The sequence below is a fragment of the Anas platyrhynchos genome, chromosome 28 (assembly GCF_047663525.1).
Source record: "Anas platyrhynchos isolate ZD024472 breed Pekin duck chromosome 28, IASCAAS_PekinDuck_T2T, whole genome shotgun sequence".
In the NCBI taxonomy this organism is placed as follows: Eukaryota; Metazoa; Chordata; class Aves; order Anseriformes; family Anatidae; genus Anas; species Anas platyrhynchos.
Window position 1 is genome coordinate 2,390,717 of NC_092614.1, and position 24,682 is coordinate 2,415,398.

The window sequence follows — 24,682 nt, forward strand, 5'->3', positions numbered from 1 at the left end:
AACTAATGAGTCAGTTGCTGCTATGCCTGTGTACGGAGGTTTTTAAGCTGTGGTTACTGCCTCTCCCTGTGAGCAATTTGCACAATAATGTGGTGTTTTCGTTACTGACTTTTTAAATTAAAAGAGAATGGTAAAATCATCAGGTATATTCAATGCTGGGGCAGTGTTAAGGCAATCAACTTGAGAGTAAAAATAAAGACAAACGCCACTACTAAATCTATTGGTGACTTGTTTACTGTATAATTAGGAACACTAACATTTTTTTAAAATTAGAATGTTTTACACTTTTTTTTCCCCTGCAGGGCAGTACTGATTTGAAGCTAGGGTGATCAACAAACAGCTCTTGGCAGGATCAGAAGGATATGATATGAACTGTTACGCTACACACAAGATACATCCTGTGCAGGAAATACAAGGGAAAAACCAAAGGTATTTTTTAAATGGTTATAATTTATTTTCCACAAGTAGCAAAATACAGTCAGTTTTCAGACGTAAGTAGAGAATCTCAAGTTAGGATCTTAGGTCAACATTAATATGTTTCATCAAGTGGCAGACTTATTTTCTCTGTTAAACTTTCAGATGAGCCATGCACTCTGAAGTCACTGCTGTCTTGTTGAGAGGGCACCAGATGCAGCTGTCCCACATGCTGCTTTAGTTTCTCATTCTTGTAAAGGCAGCTGCATGTTTTCCTATTTAGAATACATCTGGTTGACAAAAACTTAGAAAATTCTCAGCTTGTAGAAGGGGAATGGCTTTTATTAAACAGGAGTCGGGTACAATTGCATTTTCTGTTGGAGCAGTTTTCCTTGCTAGAATAATTTAGGTGAGTGTATTTTTTATAAAAGGTTCAGTTAAAGCAGTGTATTTTCAGGGTACATTCGTGTACATATTTAACTTTTTTATGAAAAGCAGCTTTACATGTATGAATACATATCAAGAGTATATTGTTACTGATGAAGAAAACTAAAAAGACTCTGTATTATAGGCATTCCTTACTCTGGCAAACTTCTTATTAGCCAAGCGCCTTGTCTGTGCAAGGACTATAGGGGAAAAACGAGAACAAATGACTATTCAGTGTGTCAGTCTTAACCGTCCCCTTTTATATTTCAGAGAAGCAGCACTTGCATATGTATTTATTACATGGCCATTATAAAAGAAAATGCTTGAAACAACTGGATGGGATTGTCACTCAACATAGGTAACTCAGAGCAGAATGGCAAAATCCCACATCCCTGAGCCAAAGGGTTTAGGAAGGAGAATTTATTTAAAGATGATTGTCAGACAGCGGTGTAAGTGGCAGCATTATCTCAAAACCAGCTAACTGTAATCTCTCTTTGAAGGCTGATCTTGTTGTTTCTTTAGAACAAAATCTCTGGTTTTTGACCTATGATCCAGCAAGTTCCCTGCATGTCTCCTAATGGTTCCATGAGTTGTATTGAAAGAAGTGTGTCTGTTTAGCAGGCGTCTCTTTTGCTCTGCATGGCTCTGTATGTCCACTGGAATGTGCCTCACAGGTTCCCCAAACGAAAACTGTTCATCTGCTGCTCTGGAAGGTGAGCATGCGATGTCCACTGAGTGAGGTTCCTGCCCAGCACCGAGAGCAGTTCATGGCCAAGACCTTTTGCCATTGATGTCTGACTCTGGGGAGTGCTGTGTGCCGTGGCGATTAGAGCGTGCTAGTCAATAACAGATGCACAAACAATTGCAGCAACTCCTCCCCAGTTGACATTCAGATGTCCTGCAACAGCGGTTCCCAGGGTATTGTCTGTCCGTAGGAATCTTCATTCTTCTAGTAAATGCATCAACTGGCGTAACATTCAGGGTTTCTTTTCAAGGTCTTGTTTTACATGACAATAATCTGTTGTTCAGCTGCCATGCTCCTTTCAAGTACATGACCCTGGCAGTAATCTTCAACGCTATGACCATCCTTTGCATTAAATCAAACTGCAGTGAATGGCTTCTTTATTACAAGTGCCAGTATGAATGCAAAAACATTTTCAGTAGCTTATAAGTGAAATACGTATCTGACTTATAAAAAGACAGCTGCAAAAGTCCTTCTAGAAAGACACATTGGTTGGGAAGGGAGAAGAAAACCCACATTTGTGTTTTTTAATCTCTTGAGGTCAGCAAGCAACAGCACAGAAAGCCCCCACACGTATGTGAAAATCAGCAGACAGCGTCCACAGGAGCTGATCAAGCTAGATAAAAGTGAGCTCCAGATACTGGCAAATAGCAGTGGTTGGACCATAGGCACAACTGTATCCTGAATTTAAGTCTTTCCTTAAGAAACAGATACAAACTTGTCCTGGGCTAGAATCTGTAAAATGCTGAGCATTCCTGCACCAGTCTGCCAAAACACATGCTTTGATATCAACCATGTGAGTAAAGACTTGCTCATCATGTCAGTAGTAACGATGACATTTGGATGGGCTGAATGGCTAGGCGGTAAAAAATAATGTTTTGAGTACCTGACTGGATCGTTGCAGAAGTATCTGTTTCTTAGTTCAAGTTTGTACCTTCGGTGGCTGGGGAGGCACCAGTTACTTGGTTCTTGTAACTTGTCTTTGTGCAAGAAGTTTGAATCTAAACTTTGCTAGCTAACCCTGTGTCAGCCCTTGTGCAAGCAGATGTCTTTTCAGAAGCTGAAGGAGGCTTTATTGCTAAAGTGAAGCAGCTTTTCTAAAGAATACGAGTCAATGTTGGGATGCAATAACTTGTGCTTGTTAGGATGCACCTTCCTTGTAGGTGAAACACCAGATATCATTGCTACAGGCAAAAGCGAAGTGGCTGTTCTTTTCCTGACAAACCTGAGATGCCACAATCGTATGCATAGCTATTGAAATTATGCATATCATGCCAAATATGGATTAGGTGTTAGTTAAGCAAATTTCTCACTTTTCATAGGGAAGGCAGGGCTGAGAGTTGCGTGCTAGGACACTTCACAGCTTATATTGCATATTGTGTTATGCTTGGAGGCTGAGTCTGTTGGTGCTGTTTTGTCATGAATGCTGAATCAGTGCATCATTTTTGTATGTATGGAGAGTAATAGGTGGTCTTAATAAATGCAACATTCAAAGCAAGGACAATGCTCTTGGAAGTTCAGCTCTAAAACAGTTGCATGTCTGTCTCTCTTGCTATTGGTTGCTTTTAAGGAAAATATTCTATTTTGAGCATTTCTGATTTAGACTAGGAAAGAGTAAAATAAAGGTGAAATGGCATGATAAATTCAAGACTCACTGGTCTCCCTTTCCGTTGCTTTACTATTAGTCATAGCTTTATCAAAGTCTCTCCACCCATGGATGGATCATTGAGGGGAATATGGGGAGGTTCCTTGGTTTTCCTCTTACAGCTGCCTTTCTTAAAGTAGTGGCAGGTCTTCCTCTATCAGTAATTCAAAATAGAAGCAGTGTACAAAACCGCGCCAGCCTTCAGCTTGGTTAAAGCCTCCCTGGAGCTCTCCTCACGGGGAGAAGGTGGTGGTTGTCTCTGTCTCCATGGCAAAGGAAAACCTCTTGCTCTCACGGCAGGCAGACAGCTGCCAGAGGCGCTTCTGGCTCAGGCAGCCCAGCTCCTTCAGAAGCTTGAAGAGGTCATTGCGGAACTTGACGCCGATGAAGGCGTAGAGGAAGGGATTGAGGCAGCATCGGAAGCAGGCCAGCGTGTAGGTCACGTCATCTGCCATGTCGAGCTTCTTGCTCTCCTCACACGAGGTGGTGTGGTTGAAGGCTGAGATGGTCTTGACCAGCATGACGCTGTTGTAGGGCAGCTGGAAGACAATGAAGACGATAACCACGGCAATGATCACCTTGATGGCTTTGTTCTTCTCAAAGTTGCGGGCCTGGAGTAATGTTTTGATAATGATGAGGTAGCAGACAGACATGACCACCAGGGGAAATAAGAAGCCAAAGACCATTTGGGATACTTTGATGCCAGTGTTGAAAGTCTGCAGGTCGTTAGCAATGATGGAGCAGCGGGGATGGTTGTCTGGGTTATTTACACCACTGTGAACCAGCTCGGGGATTGAGAGGATGAAGGCCAGGAACCAGATGACAACGCACGTGATCTTGCTAATGAGTATCATCTGGGGACGGAAGCGGTGGGCTGAGGCAGCCTGAACAATGGCAAAGTACCTGTCGATGCTGATGGACAGGAGGAGCAGCATCCCGCTGAAGAAACTCATTTTGCAGATGCAATAGACCGCTTTGCAGGCCGTTTCCCCAAAACACCAGTACGTGGCTGCACTTGTGGCCCAAAACGGGAGGGTGAGCAGGAAGAGGATGTCTGCCAGGGCCAGGTTCAGCAGGTAGATGTCTGTCATGGTCTTCAGCCTCTTGAAGTAGATGTAGGTGACCATGACCAGCCCGTTCCCCAGCAGCCCCGTGAAGCAGATGAGGGAGTACATGGCTGGGAGGAAGGCAGCGCGGAAGTTACGGACTTCTTCCTTCTCACACACGGTCTCAAACATGGTGTAGTCGATGGTGGTGTTGGAGTCATAGTCATCAGTGACGTTGTTCCCAGAACAGAACTAGAACAGAGAAGGGGGAGGGGAGAAAAAGGCACATTGAGACAGGTACTGTGGGTGCACGGCCGCTGCCCCGCTGCGTGTGGTGTCAGGCCGAGGGCCTGATGGCGGTCGATAAAGCCCAGTCATGGCCAGCACAGAAGTCCCAGGGAGTTCCCTTGGTGATTGGAGTTGGCAAGGTCTCATGGCCGAGAGCTTTCTGGATTAGTATGTGGGGCTTGGGGTTTTTTGGGGGCTCGTTACAGGAATTCAGGGAGGAATGTTAGCGCTCAGCCAAAACAACACCTGAGAACATTCAAACGCGTGGCTGTTTTCCAGAATGTTTTGGGACACAAATACAGCTGGATGTACAAGGTTGTCAGGTAAAATAGGGAAAATAACACATACTTTGGTGTTCTTCTCTCACAAGGGGCAAAATTTCCTCTTGACCGAGCCTACTCGTTAGGCGTTCTCTAAGTTCAGTTTCACCTCCCTTTCCCATCTGAGATACTCCCGGTGCTCACACACACTTCTCACTTGTGAAAGTGCTACGAGAGGGGTGCAACTGTTGGTTTTGTAACCAGCAGCAACGTGGCACCGGTGTTCTCATGGGCTTCCTTGTCCTTCTGCCTTCTCCTCCCTCCCTCCCAGCTAGGGGTGAGCCTGCAAAATAACTAACCCAGTGGTGTGAACAAAGGGCTCTGTGGGAAGACAAAGCCGGAGCCTCCCTTGGCTGTTTTTTTTTTTTTTTTTTTTTTTTTCCTTCTGCTAAATTAATAGAGGTGTCAATGAAACTGTGAGGAAACACGGTGAGTGAAGCAGGAAATTGTTACCGTGCTGACACGGACGAGTTGCTGGTGTCTCATTCACAGGCCCCTGCCCCTGATTTAAGCTCTGATTATTCTTGTTTCATCTTCCTACACTGACATAATCTACAGGGCAGACTGAGCTTGTGGTATCTGTGCCCTGCTTTTTTTGAGACTTATTAGTCTCCAGTACCTTCTCTCCATTTCAGGGAGATGAAAGGTTTCCCCTGGATACCTCTGCATGTTATCACCGAATATCTCAGCACACTCTCCATCTCAGGTAGGCTTGGCTTTTACCACATCCTGCCTGCTATCTGGAGGCATGCCACCAGAAGTGAAAGGGAAAAGAAGCAGGCTGCAAAACCCTCCCTGCCTTGCTGAGCCTCTCGGAGAGCCCAAGCGGGGGACCATGGCGTGGTTGAGGCTGCTCCTGTGGTTGCAGGAGTGCGAGTGCTGGGGGCCAGGCCCATGGTTCAGGAGCAGGTCACAGCAGAGCTCGGTGCTTGGGCTTCTCCTTCCTGCTTCAGATTTACTCTGAGCAGGAAAAGGCAGAAGATGAATGTCACATTCGAGGCAGCTGCACTCTTTCCCCTTGGGCATGTCAGCTCTTCAGTACTTAGAGCGGGTACAGCCCAGCACTGTGAGCAGGTACTTCTGAAGAGCACCGAGCTGACTTTTCACAAGTGCTCTTTGTGTGATATTTTTATCTTTCCTGAAAATGCTCACGTTGTTGCTATAATGGAAACAGGTTCTAACAGAAAACATCACCTTAGAATCGGTCTGTGTAGTTGTCTCTGTTCATTCTTTGTTTGCATTTCTTTAGTTTGTTTTTCTTCATGCTTTAGCAATGCTCTCTGCTTTCTCACCACCCGCCTCCAAATGTGCTGGGCTCTGATCATGAACAGCCCTGTCCCCTGCGGATCTCTCCAGGCTGTGGGTGGCTGCTGTTTTGTGTGTCAAAGTTTTTGAGATCTCTCTTTACCCACAACACAAATGTGGCTGGATTTCAACAACGTTGTTTTCAACATCTTACCTGAAATATTAGAGGAAGGCTGAAAACAAGGGTGACCTTTAATTGTTTACCTATAGAAGAAGGAGACACTGTGTTAGTATCAGCACTTAAGTAGGGATTTCCACATGATGCTTGTTTTGAAAAAGCGGTGGTAGCATACTTGACCGCGGCATTCTCAACCCTGCAAAGCTCTCCACAGCTGCATAAACAAAAAAGCGATGAAGATGCTAACAGGATAGCCCAGGGTCATGTAACAAGTCACTGTCAAGCATAGATTAAGGCTCAGAAATCCGGCCCCTCCAGTCTCATCTATAAAGGCTGATAACAAAAGACAGTTAACTCGCACATAGTGTAACAAATTGTATTTTTAGACTTTTTTTCCTCAATTAGTTGTCGTTCCCTCCCCCTCCAGCTTCATGCTTTTACAAGGCACAATCAGCAGCCAGTCTCCTGTGCTGCCATCTGAGCTGAGGGTGTAGCATACCCAACACACATGTAAAAACATACAGCTGTGAGTGCAATAAATTTGGCCCAGCTGTTCCCTGACAGAGAGGTGACTGGACTGCAGAACAGGAAAGCTCAGCTCCCTGCAGGATATACATAACTGAAGCTGGCTGAAATTTATTGCTTGTCTAAATGTCAGAGCTGGCTTGCGCTGCCTTTGGATGTGGAGACACAGCACGCTGACAGCTGGGGGAAAAATTAAATTCAGAGCCAGATGTGATAATGGTGAGAGCAATCTCAGACAAACAGCTCTTCCTGCTGTGGTTAGCAGAGACGGAGAGGCCAGTGAAAGCTTTCTCTTCTCTCTATTTAAAGCACATGCCAGCATCTACCTCAGGCAGTTGTGACTGAAAGTTGCCCAAGCTAGAAGGTGATTTGGCAGCTGTGAGAAAGCCCTCACTGTCTGCTCTGGCCTGAGCAGAACGTGTCCCTCCTTGAGGAGAGTTGGCATCTCCTATTTTTGAGCATCGTGCTTGTGATTCCCCCCAGAGAAGTGGTCACAGCACCGAGCCTGGTGGGGCTCAAGAGGCGTTCAGACAGTGCTCTCAGAAATATGGTTTGATTTTTGGGTGGTCCTGGGTGGAGCCAGGAACTGGACTCGATGATCTTTGTGGGTCCCTTCCAAGTCAGGGTGTTCTGCGATTCTGTGCTGCTCATCCTAAGATGCCCTCTCAGCACCAGCTAGTTCCCTGCACAGCAGCCCCCTGCTTCCCCATGGATGATCTGGTCCAGGAGTGCTGAGCAAGGCTGGGGCAGAGGCAGGAGATCCCTCTGGCTTTTGGCTGCCTGTTTCCCCTAATGAGCATGCCTTCCTCCTACAGATAAGCCTGTTTGTTCATAAATTGTACTGAATCCTTTGCCCTTCTGGTGTTCAGCAGCCTGTTGTACGCAGCTCTGATCTGGATTGCTGCCTGCTGTTTCTTTGCAGAGCTCCTTCGCACCCTTCCCTGCTCTGCCAGTCTCCTGTTCGGGTACTGAACTGGACCAGGAGAATGAGTTTGTACTACTTCAAGTAACCGCCCACCATAAAAGCATCGTAAGAACAGCAGTAGTTACATCAGCATCTGTGATTGCAGATGCTTAATTACACGAGAGGGGCAATGCATGGGTGAAATGTGCAAAAACTCGTATTTCTCATTCCCTGGGGCTGTACGTGAGCTTCCCATTAGGCCTCGTAGAAGTTTGTGCCTTGTCACCCTCCTCCCCACCTCTTAAATTCCTCATGTATCCTCGTGCTCCTGGGTGCTTAGTTATGTTACTAGACCCCTCACCTCTGAATCCTCCTGGGGGGATCTAAAACATGTAGAAGTGCCTCATTAGTGCAGGAGGAGAGTAGGTCAAGGTAGCTTGGCCAAGATTAAGCTTGAGGGGAAAGGAGGAGACCTGGCTAAATGCTTCTGGCTGTCCAGTGTCTTGCGGTCTGACCAGTCCCAGACTGCAGGAAGAGCTTTGGTGAGCACCAGATGTAGCCAGCTCTCCCTTAAAGATGCTTCTCGAACTTTTGCATATCACACACAGGAAATGCACCAAAAGCCCAAACCACTTAAATTTACCCAGCACATTAAAGAAAGCCTAAGATGTTGTAGCCTTCCCTACCTGGGACACCGGCATGGGGTCTCTGACCCGTGCAAAAGAAAACAGCTGTTGGATCCTAAATGATCTTTACCACTGTCTTATTAGCGTGGTGTCTACTAATTATTACCCCTGCTGGCCACTGTCAGCCCCTTTTGTCAGGGGCTGAGGCCTCAAAAATAGTTAACTCCTGAGAATTTGTATAAAGAGGAGGCGGAGGAGAGCCACTCTGAGCCTCCATGGGAAGGACACCAACTTCAATCGTACTCTGCTCAGTTTTTCCACACAAAGAGCACAACCACGGTGCCTCCTAGTGCTAGGCTGATGCACCAACACGGCCATCCCCAGGCTCTTGCCCTCCAAGTGCAATACTATTTTCTTCTGTTGGTTGTTGCATCCCCTTCACCTCCCAGGGCCAGTCCAGCCCCTGCTTAAACTGAAAAATCTTGAATGCCTAGCAGCAGTGAGATGTTTCTTAAGCACACTTTGAAGTGTCTAACGAAACGGGACTGATAACAGAGTGACTCAACTAACGATTCTGAAACAGTTCAGCTAAGTATCATTCCTTTGAAGAACTTCACAATCTTTTTTTCCCTCGGTTGCTGTTTTAGGTATCTTAAATGTCAAACTATTTTCAATATAAAAAGAGCTTGCACCGTTCCTTCCTCTCTTTCTTGCCCCCCCACCTCAGCTTACGCATTTGCAGAGGCACAACTGGTGATGCAGTTCAGCCTCGTGGTCTCCCACACTACTTTGTCGAGCGGGTCCCTGAGTCACTGGTTTCAGGTCAATTGACGAAGGTCACTTCTGGCTGCAGTGCTCTTAGGAGTCCAGGGCGGTGGGGGAAGGGAGAGGGGAGCAGAAGCAAATGGGTTGCAGAGAGGAAACGAGACCCGCTTTGGCGTTAAATGGGCAATTTTAGGTAGCTTTACTTTTTCTTGCCTCTGGCAGTTCTCGGCTGCGGGTATTTTCGTAAAGTTTCGTTCCTCAAAATATTAAGAAAAAACCCTCTCAAAAGTCCCCGCAAACAGTTGAACTAACAACCTTACTTAGAAAAAGACAACAACAAAAAATTACAGTTTATGAGTCAATGCATGCTGTAAAGCCCTGAGTAAGCCCCCAGCCCTGGTGATGCACTGATCTGCTCCCATCCTGGGAAAACACGGTGGAAAGGAGAACTGCTTAGAGCAAGAGAAAGAGGGAAGGGGTTCTGCTCTCCGGGAATATCCCAGCACAGCTTTTGTCAGATGGACGGTGAGGAGATGACTTCCACCAGCTCACTCCTGTGAAAGGTGGCAGCAATTCTGAAAGCTGCTTAAAACTGCCCTGTGTCTGCACCTCTTCGCTCACAGATGGACATGTGCAGCTGCTGATGGCAGTGCTCGGAGAGATCAGGCAGCAGCAGGTCACATTTGGAAATCTTGGTCTGTGGAGTAAGCACGAGGACTGGGATTCATCTTGCTTTATTCTAGCCATCAGCATCTGCTTAATTGCTTAGGCTCCCTTGATAGCAAAGGGAATGAAAATGCTTTTAAGGCGGTCATGGTACGGTTCATTTCACGCTGTGGCAGAAGCGTGGGCTTGTAGGTTTGGACATATGAATGCCATGCAGTTCATCTGAATCTCAGTCAGCATCAGGAACCAATCTTAAGCACAATAAAATAAGCAGTAGTAGCAGCAAATCCCCACAGATAGGCCCAGAATTAGAGATTCAAGCATGGAATTAGGAAAAAAGAGAAATGATTGCTAAGTAACAGCAGAAGAACTTCTGACAGCAAGAAGGATTTGGTGCAAAGTCTCCCCAGAGGTGGAAGGAGGAGCAGAAACACAACCAAGTAGGATGTTTTAAACTGGACAAGCAATCCTGCAGAGGGAATCACTGGGGCTCCTTCTGAACAAGGGACTCCCTCTTGTTCTGCAGGTCAGCCCTTCCCAAACGGATTCAGCTCTAACTGTGGGGAAGCAGCTGCTCGCCTTTGTTGGTGCTGAGGGATGTGCAATGTGAAAATCAAGATTCAGAAATGCTTTTGTGAGTACTGCAAAGCTAGGCAAACCTGCTCTGGTTATTTATTTGTTTTTGCTGTTGGCCAGGACTGCAAAGTAAAAGTTTGAGTTTCAAGTATCTTAGCACACGTGTAGGCAGTGAGTAATGCACTATTGATAGCTGTACCCATACACCAGTTTCTGATGCCTTTTCACCATCAGTATGGTAGGCTTTTGGGGAAAGAACCGGATATTTCTGAGAAGAATTAATCATAGTTAAATAATATAATGACTTTTGGCAGTTAACTGCTCAGTGCCTGCTCCCCCCTTCTTCCCCCTGTGTTTCTCACAACTGACAAAGGAAAGATGAGCATTTTCACTGCTGAAATGAGCATAACAGAACTACTTCTATTTCCTACATTCATACATTTGTGTAGAAGTTGGTTATCTGTCTCCACCTCCTTTAAGAAACTGTGAATCAAAAGGTAAGATAAACAGAGATAAGCAAATTTTAAAAAGTTGTCAAGTGAGCCGATCTTTTGTATACAACTATCTAACAGCAATGCTGTTCATATTCCAACGCTGATAAATATTTCTTTTGGACTATCCCTTTGAAACACAATAGTAGGACAGAGAACCTGAAGCATGAAAATTGCCATACTCTTAATCAGGTTCTCACTAATTCTTTTTCATTTTTCTGTCATAGATAGCCTTTACCAATTAACTAAGGTCAGACTAACAGCTGTCCCCCATTAAACAGGAGACCTACAACACAACTTCATGGTGTTACAGGGGCCAAAAGTTTAAACGAGATCACAAATTGTGATTTATGGCCAACAGCTCCAGTTGGGTTATGACACGTTGGTTTGTATGCAGCCTCTGGCTCAGGAATTTCCTAAACCACTGATTGCTAGAAGCTCTGAGGATGCATTCATGAGAAGACTCCCTCTTCCCATTCCCTGCTTCTGCCTCGTGGATCCCGTGGGGTCCAGTACCCCATTTTGCACCAAGCAGGAGCATACTGCACCCCCCAGCTGCTTTTCATCACTGTCAGGTTGAGAGCCATGAGCTCCCCTACCTAACTCAGCACAGGTTTGTTGCTTTACATTTGGATACTGCAAGTGGAACCCCCTCTGCTTAATCCAGAGATCACTGCAGGCCTTCCAAGAGGAGAAAGCCCTGCCTGGAAGATGAGGAATAGTTTGGGGGCTGAAACACTGGACAAAGATACCAGAAGTGGTTATTTTCCCTGACCGTACGAGGCTAGCTTTCTCCGTGATATCGCATGAGTTAAAGTTTTGCATCTCCATTTCACAAATTCTTCAAAAAATGGAGAGTCCAATACTCTTTACTCTTGTGCTACAGCCCAAGGCACATGCAGGGAATTGGGCACTCAAACCTCAGCATTCACAGGCTGTCTAGTTGTGTCTGCAGTGCTTGACACAGGACATCTGTACCTGCCTTCATACTGCTTGCTGCAGTGTTGAAATGTATGGAGAATCCTCTCACATCCCAATTAATTCAAAGCTTTGATTTGAAAATATCCCAGAAGAAAGGCAGACCCCTCCTGTTCCGTATTATGGCAAAGGACCATTCATTACATGTGGAGTAGGGCTTTACTGGAATGAACTCTGTGGCTAACATCCTGTCCCTCTCACCATCCTTATTACAACTCTTGCCCACGTTGCCTGGCATTAGTTGTGTTATAAACCCCTTTTGGTTAATCTGGTTTAATTCACCCTCATGAGGTATTATTACATTTGTCCCTCTTCCCTGCACCTCCCTCATTCACCCTGGAATTAGTGTTTGCAAATATGAAAACAAAGCAAAACAAAACAAAGGAATAAATCATACAGTCTTAAAGAAAAGAGCTTGTATCTCATCTCCACATCTCTGACCCACGGCGTTTGCCGCCTACAGCCCACCACCCACTCACGCTCTGTGAAGTCGGTGCCTGCAGAGCACTGGATGTGAAGTGACAATAACAAATAACAAAATGTTGAAAACTTTCTGCAAGAGACAGAAACGAGTCTTGTGCCTCCTGGGCTAACGGAGATGTCCTGTGCCAAAGAGCTGATGGTTCTCGATTACTTGCTCTGCTCTGTGCGCTTGGTGATGGAGCGCTCCATTGAAATGCAGACCCCAGCTCAGGGCTACTCCAGCAAAGCCACATTTTTTAGAACAGTTCAAAGTTTTGTGGTTGCTGTAAAGATATTCATTTATAGACAGTTTGCGTAAGATTGGGCAAGTTTAGCCAAAAATAAACTGAATCCCTTGATTTATTCACGGAATTAAGATTTTTTTTTATTTTTTATTTTTTTATTTAAAGGAACATGAAAAAAGATAGGAATGATATGAGAAGAGCTCGCTTGCTTTGGGTCAGAGAAGCCCCCTTGAAATTCCCTCCAAGCCTTTTTTTTTTTTAATGTTTCTGAAGTAATTGACTTGAGTTTGCTGAGCCTATGAAAAAGTTTTGAGTAGATCTTTTTTTTTGTTCATAGTACACGCGAGGAAGAATAAAACTTTTTGTATTGATTACTCTGTTAAATGTGCTTCATCCCTGTGTCATAGCGCATGAATTTGGGCATCATCCTCATTACTAAGGCTGAAGGCAAAGCCAGAGGCTGCAGCAGGGGTACTCACCACTGTCCATGGTCTTGTTTCAAACAGAAACGAAGTCACAAGGTTAGTGAGAGCATCGTACGTCCCGGCGCAGCCTCGGTGTGCAGCAGCTCCTGCCAGAGACCCTCTTTGGGAAGCTCTGCCTTTTATACTTCCTGCGGCTCTGCAAGAAGCCAGTGACGTGCCCTGCTGTCAGTGACATTTAGAAGACCCTCCTCCTTCTCCTCGGGCTCTCACCAGCAGTGGAAAGTTGTGCTCCCTTCAGACACACGATGAGTTCAGGTGCTTCCTCAGTGCCTCCCGCTGAGGGCTGTGCACACACGCACCAGCACACACACTTTTTTTCTGAGAACTCAATAAAATGAAGCAGACTCTGCTTTTGCACCTGAATATGAGAATTTGTGGTAAGCGGACAAGAGGAAAGAGTCTCCTTTATTGTTCTCTCCCCACAATAGATCCCGTTTCATCTGTCAGAGCTTGATGCTGTAGGAAAGGGGGAAGTTTCCATCTTTTCTGCTAGACCCTTCCTAGGGAAGGTGCTCACCTACCATGTAACAAATCTCTCTAACTGCCAGCAGCAGGCATCCCCTTTCCCGTCTCTCACATGCTTGCAGCACCCTTTTTAGACAATCAACAGCAAGTGGACTTCCCCACCTCCTCTTTCTGCTTTTTGGTGTTTTCGCGCTACCATCTGCTAAGTATCAGCACACACCATCTTCCTCAAAAAGGTTTTGCACAGTTGTGGTCCTGTGCCTTCCTCAGCATCACGTTACTGCAGAAGTTTCAAACCTCAGCATACAGCCCTGGGAGGACGTGCAGCACTGGCAGTCCTGGTCCCTGCCTTGCCAGGGGGTTGATTTGTCTATTCCTCTTCATAAATGGATCATCTTCAGTATGAATCAGTGGCTTTTGGTTTGTGGCTGTTCAAGGTGGATGCCTGTTCTTGGAACTGATTCTTCTAACAGGTAGAAGCGTAACCAGAAGAGTAGAAAAAAGAAACCCTATTGTAGCTATGTTACCTCTTGACTGATCTAGAGATAATGTCTACCCTGCATCAGACAAATAATCGTGTAATTGGGTAGCTATCATAAGATGCATCTGTGCTGGGCAGCCAATGTCTGGCTCTCATGAATGCCTGTGCTTTTCAAGATAATCTGATCAGTGTCTTACCAAATAATCTGATCATTATATGGGATATGTATTCCAAGGAGCGGATGAGTTGCATTGGGTGAACTGATTGGTTACATCAGCACCAGCACTGCAGTGTTACTGCTCTTAAAACTTCCCACGGCAGAATCCTGCTCTCTGCAAGTACCCTTAGCCAGCCAAGCTGCAATTCTTCAGTGAAGGATTCTTCTCCTAAATATTAAAACACCGTGACCCCTGAAAGTCTGGCAGTCTGTGGCTCTTGAGAAAAGTAAACACTATGTGGTGCTAAGGAGAGTGGATTTGATTTTCTCTAGCATAATTAAGCACTGCAAGATCTGAAGGTTGTGTTTAAAATACTGTGGGATGTACGTATATTAAGATAACGTGATGGTTAATCAGAGCTAAAACAGGACTTGATTAGAATCTGAGTACATAAAAATTTGAGTCTGCTCCTGAAACTACTGATGATTTGCTGCCTTGCCTTTAACTAATTACTTCAACTTGAAGCAGAACCTGTCACTTCCTAGCTTTCAATGCCAAGTTAAATATATCTGAAGTCACTGATCCTGTGGGTGGTCTCTGAACATACCCAGGCATCCTTCTGCAGTTTAGTCCCCCTAAAACATTATGCCAGCCCAGCTTTCACTTAAATACCATCTCACTGCTTCCCTCTTAGGAAGCGAGTGCCACCGTGGTCCTGATTCCATTCTGGGGTCCTTAACGTGCCCTCCACACTGTGCAGGGTGTTGGATCCCCACAGACTCACCCAAGGTCAGGTACCTGAAGACTATCAACATATTTGGCTTCACAGAAGGTAACCTGCACTTTGCTTAGCTCTAAGCATGCATCACTGGCTTTTCAATACTCTTGCTTTTGACTTATCTGTGTAGGCAGGTGCATTTCACATCTCTGTGACTATTTATTGCTCTATTTTCCTTTTGTTCATCAGTTATCCAAGCAGGTACGCTGCCTTTGAGAGTTATGTCTTCTAACCACTTCCGCCAAGAAGGATGAGAGATGAAAGGCTTCTCTCAGGTAGAGGCAGAATACTCAGAAATGGTGGGTGTAAAGCCTTTAAACAGGCTCAGCGCTGTCTGTGGGAGTGGTGGTTGTGTAAAGATAGAGACGATCATCTAGATTTACTCTACTTACACAGCTACACGAGAACCAGGCTGTCTTATCAAATGTGCCTCCAGATCCACAGTGGCTGAAGTCAAATACAATGAGAAGAAGGAGGCAGGCAGGTGGCTTGCAGTTTGGTTTTTGTGCATATTCCCAGGCATTAACTTCAAAGTTCTAGTATGTGCTAAGTTGTGTTGTCAGAGCCAGTTCAAGTAAATTGTTTCCTTTAAGACAGAACTGGAAAACTTTAAAATAAACAATTTGCTATGTCTTTATGACACTGAATCTTCTTGTACAGTCATGTTTTGTACCTAGGGAGTTCCCAAAGCATTTATTAAAGCCTGCTTAATTTGACTGGGTATACTTGCAGTCTATTTCGTGCCTTTGTGACTCTGTTTCTGACATATACCCTTTAATATGTGCACCCCATGAGCTATCTCTTACAAACGTGTGATTCTACTTGAACAAATATTACACTTCTCAGGCCCTCATCCTTTCACAGATAGTCACACTATGCTATTTGCTCACCAAAATACATTTGTTACAGTAAATATCAACTATTTAAAAATAACAACAACAAAAAAACAAAATCAAAAGATAGTTAGATGTTCTCAGTCTTATGTTAGGATCTAGATTACTCTTGTCGCCTCTGATGGAAAAAGAGTGGAAATTTGTAATAAAATTTGTCACCCAGGCCACGGTACTAGAGCTACATCGAAATCGTTCATCACTATGAATGATTCTCAAAAGAGAAAGAAAATGAAGTTCTCAAAAGAAAACGAAGTTCCTAATAAATTCCACAGGAAATTATCTCAGAAGGAGATTTCATTTCAGGTTGGTTCCACATGAACCGAAACAGTGAATTTGCTGAGCTGAATTGAAACGTCATCTTGAATTTACCTGACATTAAATTGCAACTCCTTCTGCAATGAAATGGAGATCCTAGCTCCTGTATTTCACGCTTACCTCTTGGTTATAAAATTGGTCTCCTTGCTGTCTCTCCTCTAGCTACATCATAGGAACAACCCAAGACCAAAAGGATCCCAGTGCCTCACAGAGCATGGTGCCTGGCCGGCACACACAGGCTGTGCAGAGTAACAGGGGCATGGTATTAGAAAGCAGGACTCATAAGGTTCTACAGCACTCATAATTCATTCTGAAAAAAGCATAAAGCACAATGTTTTCACATCCCCAGTTCAAAGCCTTGATGTATTTTTCATTAATCTGGTTTTAAGCGAATTGTAATGAAACCTGACTTGGTGACATCAGAATTTCTCAGCAGGTGGGACTCCAAGCAGCTTCATCCAGCTCTGCCCATGGCCGCACAGGATATCACCCACCGCGTATTTCATGTACTGGCTCACGGAGCTGCGCAAGAACTGCTGGCAATTCCAGGTAAGCAAACCAACGCTACTATAGTCCAGCTCCAGGCTGAGCATTAGAAGGTTTTGCATACCAGTCAAAGCATTACATGTTGAATTCAGGTTCTATATGTCCCTTGCCAGCTGCTGACCTGTCCCTCATCCCCACAACCTGCCACGGGAAAAGGCAGCGTGGTGCACTGAACAAAATACACCAGCGTGCTCCCCCTGCTCTCAGCTCTGTTGATCTGTTCTGCTGCTGATCTGCACCAGGAGAGTTTCTCCCCATTGCTGTAGGAAGCCAGGGTCACCCAGGCAGAAGTTGGTGAGTTGAGGGTGAATGTCGCTCAAGTGCCCATTTCCCAGTAACATCCCTCTTCGCTGAGAAGGGACCTTGACGTCTCTGTTGTTCTGCTGTGCCCAGCAGCGCAAGTGGGATCTCCCACCTCGTGTTTTGCCTCCTGCCCAAAAAACTCTTTCAACTCTCGAGCTGCTGAGCTGACGTTCATAAGGCATGCGGGGAAAGTTCATGTGTTGAAGTCAGTAGGTTTACTCTAGGAAGGGCTTTAACACAGTTGTTCTGCAAGCAAACAAAATAGCAGAAGTGAAATTATAAGTAAATTCCTGACATTAAGAGCAGTACCAAGCTGGGATTCATCACCGAGAGGAGTTCTTAGAGTGGTTTTAGGGGATGCCCTGAAAGAAAAAATCTCATGATTATAATCTCACTATGAGGTTATTATCAGATTCTTATGCACCCAGCAGAGGAAGCAATCTGCGCAGCAGGAAGGCTCGTGTCAGGGACACACCATTGCTACTGCCAGTTGGTCAGCCACAGGAGGGAAGGGCACATGCTTGGTGTCACTGGGAATTCACCTCCTCCATGCCTGCATCAGGTCATGGTGGTGGCATTTCTTTCCACTCAACAAAAACACGTTTTGACCAGTTCAGCATCTGCTCTGCACTAAAACAACTTCCTCGCCTTGCAGTCAAGGAATTGAGCTGTGACAAGGCAAAAATACCTAGAGATGCAAGCAAAAGGGGAGAGGTGAAGCTGTCAGCAGCACAGGCACCTCTGGCTGCTGAAGCTGAGGTGCAAAGGAAATGTAGGGTAGTCACTGCCCCATATGCTGCTGGTCCTAAACCCTGTAGGTCATTGCTGGGTGCCTTCCTGCAAGATCTGCTCCGTTTTGCTTGCCCACACTACCAGGTCCATTTTTATATTTGGGGGCCTGCAGTAACATGAAACAGAGGCAGTGGTTGTGTGAGAATGACAGGAGAGAAAAGGCAAAGAGACAAGAAACGGGAAGAAAAACTCCTGGGGCACAATAGGAAGATGTCAGAGAAGGTGCAAGACCACTGGTTATGCTTGGGGTTTTCAAGCCTTCCCTGTACTTTGTTCCCACTCCAATGTGCAAACTGCCAGTAGGTGCCTAAGGGATATCAAGCACTAGTGACCACTGAATTGTTCAGGGAGATGAAGAGATGTAAGAGAGGGTAGAGATGTAATTAGGCCTCCCAAAAGAACTGAAATGTCAGCTGGCCATAAGGAAAGCATCCTTCCCAGGAGCCTGCATCACCATGCTCAAAAGACAGGAGATTTAACACCAGTCCCCTGCAGCCTTTGGAAGACGACTGCGTATGGAAACGTGGAACAATCCTGCCAGTTTCTCCAAGAAGAGCTCATTCTTTATCCCTGGTGTTAAAAACAAACCAACCCGAAGTGCTGATGTTTCACGTGGTTTTTCTTGCTACAGTCCCTCTACCTCATTTGGCTTTTTTTTTTTTTTTAAACTCCAGAATTGGTACCAGGTTTAAAATGTCTTTTTCTTTGCTTTTTCTTTTTTTTAAATAGAGCTGAGCTGCAAAATGTAAGATGAAACTAGCTGTTTACAGAAATTCTAGACTTTTATAACTCAGAAGTGAAGCGGTATGTGATAATTTAACAACAAAATAAGACAGCAGCCCAATAACTGCAAAACCACTTCAAAAAAAAAAAAAAAGCAAAGAAAAAAACTGAGGACTGTGAAAAAAAGCATCAAAGTGAAAGAAGGGAACCAAGAACAAAAACAGTGAGAGACAGACCTAAACCAGAACTAGCATCCATGCTTTCAAGCGTGTAATCTTGCAGCTATCTCCGTTTGGTTATCAGCAGCCCCCTCCATAAAAACCCACCATCCATGACACTGCATGCATAGAGCAGACTTCAAACCCAGGAATCAAAAGCACTTGATTAACTATTTAAAACCTTGATACCCTGATCAGCTGTTGCAAGGTCCTTCAAGGCACAAACAGTTCTGGCTGCAGTCAGCCTAACGTGAAACGGACTTGCTTCGTTTCTGCCTGGGAGAAGGGAGTGCAATTACAGCTCTTTTCCTCTCTCCAATATGATCAAACACTGCACTTTTGCAGCATACCAATCACAATTTATGTCCAAGCTGCCTAGAGGGCTTAAAGCTGCCTCTGCCACAGTTGTACAGCATCACCTACAACGTTCACACCTGCATGGCTCTGTCAGGTGTGAAGAATGGGTCACTGAGGACAGACAGCAGAGACAGGTTTCTAATCCGGAATTCCCTGTTCTCAATCTCTAACCATTAGAAGAAACAATTCTGACAGTGGTGGGCTTATTAAACACCACACTTCCCTGTCCCCTTTCCAAAATGGAAGCTATTTAGCAGAAGTGGTGTCTTGTCTGTTATGTAAGTGCTGAATTACAGACGTGGAGCATCGCACCCAGTTCAGTAGAGAAGCAACCATGAGAAGATGACAGCAGTCTGAAGATTGTTCCTGCTCAAGCTGAAATCCAAGCCAGTGACAGAAACCACATTCTAGCTCACTGCAAGTTTGCATCTGAGTGCAGTGTCTGTAAGATGATGAGAGCGGTTTGCAGTTTGACGTGACTCCAAGCGCAATAGATTACCAAAGGGAGAAACTGAGGTTGGGTGATGGCAGAAGGCTTCATCTGCTGCTCACAGGATGCTGCAGGTCACTCACACACAGCAGCAGCCTTGCTGAAAAATAAGGGCTCAGCTCTGTAGCTGTAAATACACTACGATTAAGTGACAACAAACCCAGATGTTTTCACTATTCCACCTACATCTCATGTCTGCAGCCCTGCTAGAACATGCTTGTTACTTTGCTTCGAGATCTTGCTCTTCTTCAGCAGAACAGGCAGGTTGTGGTACAAAGCACTGATAAGAACTTTCACACTTACTTAATGTTTGCACTTGGAAGTCCCTGAAACTGTTACTAAAAAACCTTATGCTTTGGATTGATTTTCAATTATTTTTTTGTGTACAAGGATGTATTGATAAATTAATGTGCTTGAACTAAAGTGGATTAGTTAAACTGCATTAAGCCCACATAAAGACAATTATATCCAGAATTAAGGTGACCTTGATTCACACTGGAAGTTAAATCAGTGTAACTGTAAGTTACCTCTGTTGACTAATTGAATAAATCAGCGATGGCAGAATTACTGAGCAGGATCATGTCAAGTTATCCAAGAACAAAATGGAATTTACGTCAGTATCTGTAGGAGAACAAGTCATCCTTGCAATAAGAGGATGCCTTTTTTCCCTCTAAATCCTTCCCAAGCAGCAGACAACACATGCTAGGCTGCAGGATTGTTAATGGGGCTTTTTCTTGTGATCAGCCCATCCAAACCTTTTGCTGATGCTGAGGAAACATTTTTTTTTCCTCTTCACTTTGATCACATTTATCCAAGAGCAACTTAAAAGTGCCGATCTTTGAATTTCTGCAGACACTGAGAGGTTCAAGCTGCCAGTCCTTTCATGAAGGCAGTGCTGGAAGACTGAGCCTCTCTCTTGACAGGTACCCTCTAAAGCTTCAGCTACACAGCCCCGTAAAGGATTTTACTCCGTGTGCTTGTGGGCTACCTTGTCTTTGAACAACCTCTTTCAATGCCTCCCAAGGCATCCCTTTGTTACAGTTAAAACATTTTTCATTACAGCTCTTTCTTGTTAAAAAGAGATGATGGATTCTAATTTCTTTTTAATGGGTTTCGTTTCTATTTGCCGTAATCTATATGAAGCTAGAAACCCGTAACTGCCACTCAGACACAAGCAGAGGCATGCAAGTAAATGTGTTTCCTTCGTTTTCTTATGTGTCAGTATAACCAGCAGACTTACAAGGTGGAAGGAAGTTAAATTCACAGCCTAGGTAGTTGTGTTGGATGCCCTGATCACAGTGAAATAAACCAAAAAAAAATAAAAATAAAAAATAAATGTATCCTGCAATACCTACTGCTGCTTTAGGCCTGGCTGACACTTGTTGGATATTATACAAAATAGAGCAATAATTACTAGCACTAGACTTTTTCCTCATAATCCATCTCCAGGCAGAGAGGTCACATGGAAGTTAAGGGAGACACCTGGTGGCAGCGCTTGTTCTAGCTCATGGACTTTGACATGCACATAATCAGCACCAGTTCTTTGAATCTACAAGGAGTATTTTTCTCAATCCTCCAGCTGTCAGCAGGACCAATAACATCTAGAGTTAAAAGGACAGAAAAGAAGCAAGCAAAGGAGCAAAGGCAGTGCAGTTTTAATGGCACTGTGTCAGCACAGGGTTTTTAGATTGATGGGCAATCTGAAGGCATTTACTTTAAGTAACTTTTGATAAATTGGTTGGAAAAAAAATCCGAAGTAGTTCCCCTCACTTCTTTGTTTTTAAACCAAAAACAAAGCCTGTGTAGGTGGGGATTTAGGACAGAACTCGAGAGGAAGAAGAGGAGAAAAGAGGCATCAATGAGTCCTTGACACAGGGCAAACACAGAAGCTGTGAGTGGAACACTGACAACTGGCAGGAACTGAGAAAACAGCACAGGACAGATAAGAGATCTCATTGAGTGCCCACTTTGAATTGAGCAGAGATGGTCAGAACCTGTTCCCCCTTAGCCCAGAAAAGCTTGCTCCTTGCCAGCATATCCCCCTCCTCCCAGAAGCTCCACTACTGCCAGCTGAGATCTCCCCACAACCCAGATTGGACTGCAACAAGAGTGTGCTTGTCTCAGGGTTAACCTCACTGTCAAAAAGCTCTGGAATTAGTCCCCCTAACCTGCCCCCTTGGCTTAAGGGGGAAACTGTTTTTCTGCTTCCTCTAAGCTGCTGTGCATCACCACAACATCATGCTTTGAATGGCAGCTCAATTTCCTTACGTGCAGCAAGCTGCCCTGGCCTCTGTCTGTGCCAGTTTGGTTTACTTTGATATTTTATCCATCTAAAGCTCTATTAATCCGTTTTATTCCTTTCTGTCATAGGGATAATCCTTTATGTAAGCAGAGCTCCTACAACTGAAGTCCTCATTTTGCTTGAAGGAGATTAGCTTTGCAAGACTATCCCCTGTGATACAGGTAATGTTTTTAAACTCTTGCTTAGCTTTGCCATTTATTTATATTTAACGTTTAACTGCTGAACAAACATGAGACTTCTGTCTTTCTTGGGGATCTAACCTCAACCACATATGCAAATTAATGCTTCAAAATTGTATTTAGGTGCACTACGTTCTGGAGATACTAAGTCACATGGATTTCAATAGGAACAAGGTATTTTACCTGTTGAATTGCTTTTGGAAAATAAACAAACTCAAAAGGCACCTCAAAAGGTTTTCAGCATCTAAATACATTTCAACATTTACCCTTTAGGGCCCGCTCCGTGCTATGTAACCGTTATAGGTCAGTTTTGTAAGTCTGAATGTTTTGGGGGTGATAAAAATCTGATAATTACATTAACACAGGGAAAAGAAATAAAAAGTTATTTTTTTAAAAAAAAAAGGCTTCTTAAGTATTTTTGTGTGTGTGTGTGTGTGGTGAGATAAAAGCATATTTTTGAGAACTGCCAAATACAAAAGAGAACCTTTGCCTACTTGATTTTACCTATAGAACAAACCAAACAGCGAGATGTAGAGCAGCAGCAGCAATGTCAGAGGTCAAAAAGCATGAGTCAGACTCTCAAAAAAAGCCTGTTTTTTCTTGAAGTGAAAAACAAACTAAAGAAAATAACACCCTCACCATGATGCAATGTTTTGGATTTGCCTCTTCATTTCCTTGTCAGGCCCATGTGGGTGTGAAAGACTTGCCAGCTCTCAGACATCTCACAGGAGATGGCTCAGGCCCACTGCAGGCGACCTCAGCCCACATCTCTAAGAGCACACAGACACACTGCTGCCTGCACCCACATCTGCCCCCACCTGGGAGGAGTTGGGGACACTCACCACAGCTGCAGGAAGGAGGACCCCCAGCACTCTATGAGCTTGCACCCACTTTCCAAACAAAGCACAGAAAAAAAACAGAGGAAGGAGGAGGCAGGCAGGAGCAGCACAACAAGCTGGTGGGCTTTATCTATTCCATCTTCCTCATGGGAGGGTTTGGTGTCCTCCACCTGAGGACCTCCAGGTGGGTGTGTTGGTCCATCAGGAGTTCCAGTTGGCTGCTCTCCATCCGAGCCCCTGGTAGCCAGCAAACTGGAGATAGGAAGCAGGCGTCAGGCTCTCCTAGGAGCTGACCCCAGGAGTGTGGGGTGAGACGGGGCTACTGCAGGAGCACAGCAGAGGAACCAGGTTTCTTGTGAGGTCGGTGCCATAGCCTCGGCTGCAGCTCTCCTAGGTCTTCCCTGTACTCCATTGCCTCCCCCAGCTCTCTTGTGCTGTCTCCTCTTGGTGCTCCTAATTCCCTCCCTGTGCAGCTCCCCATGCTTTTCAGTCTTTCTCTTTTTCCTGTCCTGTGAGCCAGACAGGAGGCAGCTCAGGGATGCTGTGCTGTGTTTCATCAGCAGCTGGCAGTAATCAGAGGCACTGATTTGGGCCCCTTTTCCACACCTGGTCCTTGATGCTCATGTCCCTCGCAGGCACCTCCTGGTTTTGGGAGTTCTGCCCCTCTGCCAGCCACCACTGGGGTTGGTCAGTGCTTCAAACACTACACACTGGGCATTTGTTCAGGTTTTCGTGTGCTTGGAAAAGTTATTTTACCCTTGAAGATGACACCTACTCATTCGGGTACACACCCTTAGCTGTAACACACCCTGTCTTTGCCAATAATTACTGTTATTTACATATACCTTGAGAATATGTAGCAGATGAAAAACACAAACAGTCTTCAAAAAACAAGGCAGTTGCACAGATAAAAGCTGTTGCACAACGTGCGTTCACATCACCTGAGGTGTGGAGTCTCCTGCTGCTTCTGTACCAACGGATTCCACGTGAACCCCTTCGTGGTCACATTAAGGATAATGATGAGAACAACTTGCCTGTTCTGAGAGACTGGGATTTTGAACTAAAAATTACTTAAATTTGTAGGCAGGTTTCGCTGTTTTAATTCTTTTATAAACCAAATTAAGGAGCATCCATGGTTTCGGTTTCCTCGTAAGAAACTGAAGCCAAGCCGTATAGCCAAGGTAACACCTTTTTTCAAACACACTAGTATCAGAACTCCTATTTTTTCCTTAAAAAGTGATGATAAATACAAGATTTCTCGCTTGAGTAGCTCATTGTGTGACTGCTCCTAAGGGGAAGGCTTCCACTGCTGAGTTCTCTGCTTTTGTTTCCAGTTGTGCTTTGCAACCATCTTCTCTGCAGCTGTCGCTGGTAGATAAAAGTGCTCGCATGCCTGCACATTTCAGTAAGCTGCAGTGCTGTCTGTAGGAATTGATTTGACTGTTCATATACACATTCTCCCTCAGCACTTGAACAAGCATGTTCAGATTCGCCCACAGGGTGCAGTGCCTGAGACTGACACATTTGTTTGCAGGGTTGTCTTGACATCTACAGTAAGATTTAAATCCGTTCTGTAGAACTGCACTAAATTATACGATTTCACAGAAGAACCAACACAAAAAGAACTACTGGAGGCAACTGAACAAAGAACTTCGACTCAGCACCAGCTGCTGAAAGGTGCATGTCTCTTGGGAGTATGAAACAAAATTGTAAACTATGAGGCAGTGTCTCTGAAGAGTCTCTTTAATGTGTACATGAGACTGCACTGTAATGCCTGTTCAATAACCACTTCCAAGAAGAAATGTGCAAATCAGTT

At 44.8% G+C, this 24,682-nt stretch overlaps 1 protein-coding gene and 2 long non-coding RNA genes across 7 annotated transcripts in view; 1 reads left to right on the forward strand and 2 right to left on the reverse strand.

Annotated features, from left to right (window-relative positions):
* LOC110354558 (uncharacterized) overlaps nt 1-24,682 on the forward strand; it is a 67,252-nt gene that overhangs the window by 9,586 nt on the left and 32,984 nt on the right. For all 4 annotated transcript variants that reach the window (XR_011805162.1, XR_011805163.1, XR_005261213.2 and 1 more), the window contains 4 exons: nt 303-429; nt 13,049-15,184; nt 16,554-16,666; nt 21,917-22,009. This is a non-coding gene — a long non-coding RNA (uncharacterized lncRNA). The remainder of the gene's footprint in view (nt 1-302; nt 430-13,048; nt 15,185-16,553; nt 16,667-21,916; nt 22,010-24,682) is intronic.
* Nucleotides 431-13,159, reverse strand: CCR7 (C-C motif chemokine receptor 7). The gene is made up of 3 exons (XM_005030336.6): nt 13,022-13,159; nt 6,341-6,390; nt 431-4,525 (listed from the first exon to the last, which is right to left on the reverse strand). The coding sequence occupies exons 1-3, from the start codon at nt 13,029-13,031 to the stop codon at nt 3,461-3,463; spliced, it is 1,125 nt and encodes a 374-aa protein (XP_005030393.2). The 5' UTR covers nt 13,032-13,159; the 3' UTR covers nt 431-3,460.
* On the reverse strand, nt 14,067-23,584 carry LOC119714058 (uncharacterized). Of its 2 annotated transcripts, none has more exons than XR_005261215.2 (2): nt 22,870-23,584; nt 14,067-17,212 (listed from the first exon to the last, which is right to left on the reverse strand). It is a non-coding gene; the product is annotated as an uncharacterized lncRNA (long non-coding RNA). The 2 variants fall into 2 exon arrangements; XR_005261216.2 differs by having other exon boundaries at nt 22,667-23,584.

Bases quoted from the DNA above. Each gene is read 5' to 3' on its own strand.
- CCR7 (XM_005030336.6), bottom strand. The intron at 4,526-6,340 runs GTAAGATGTTGA...TCTCTGTTCTAG, and splicing joins GCCTTCCTCTAATATTTCAG to TTCTGTTCTGGGAACAACGT.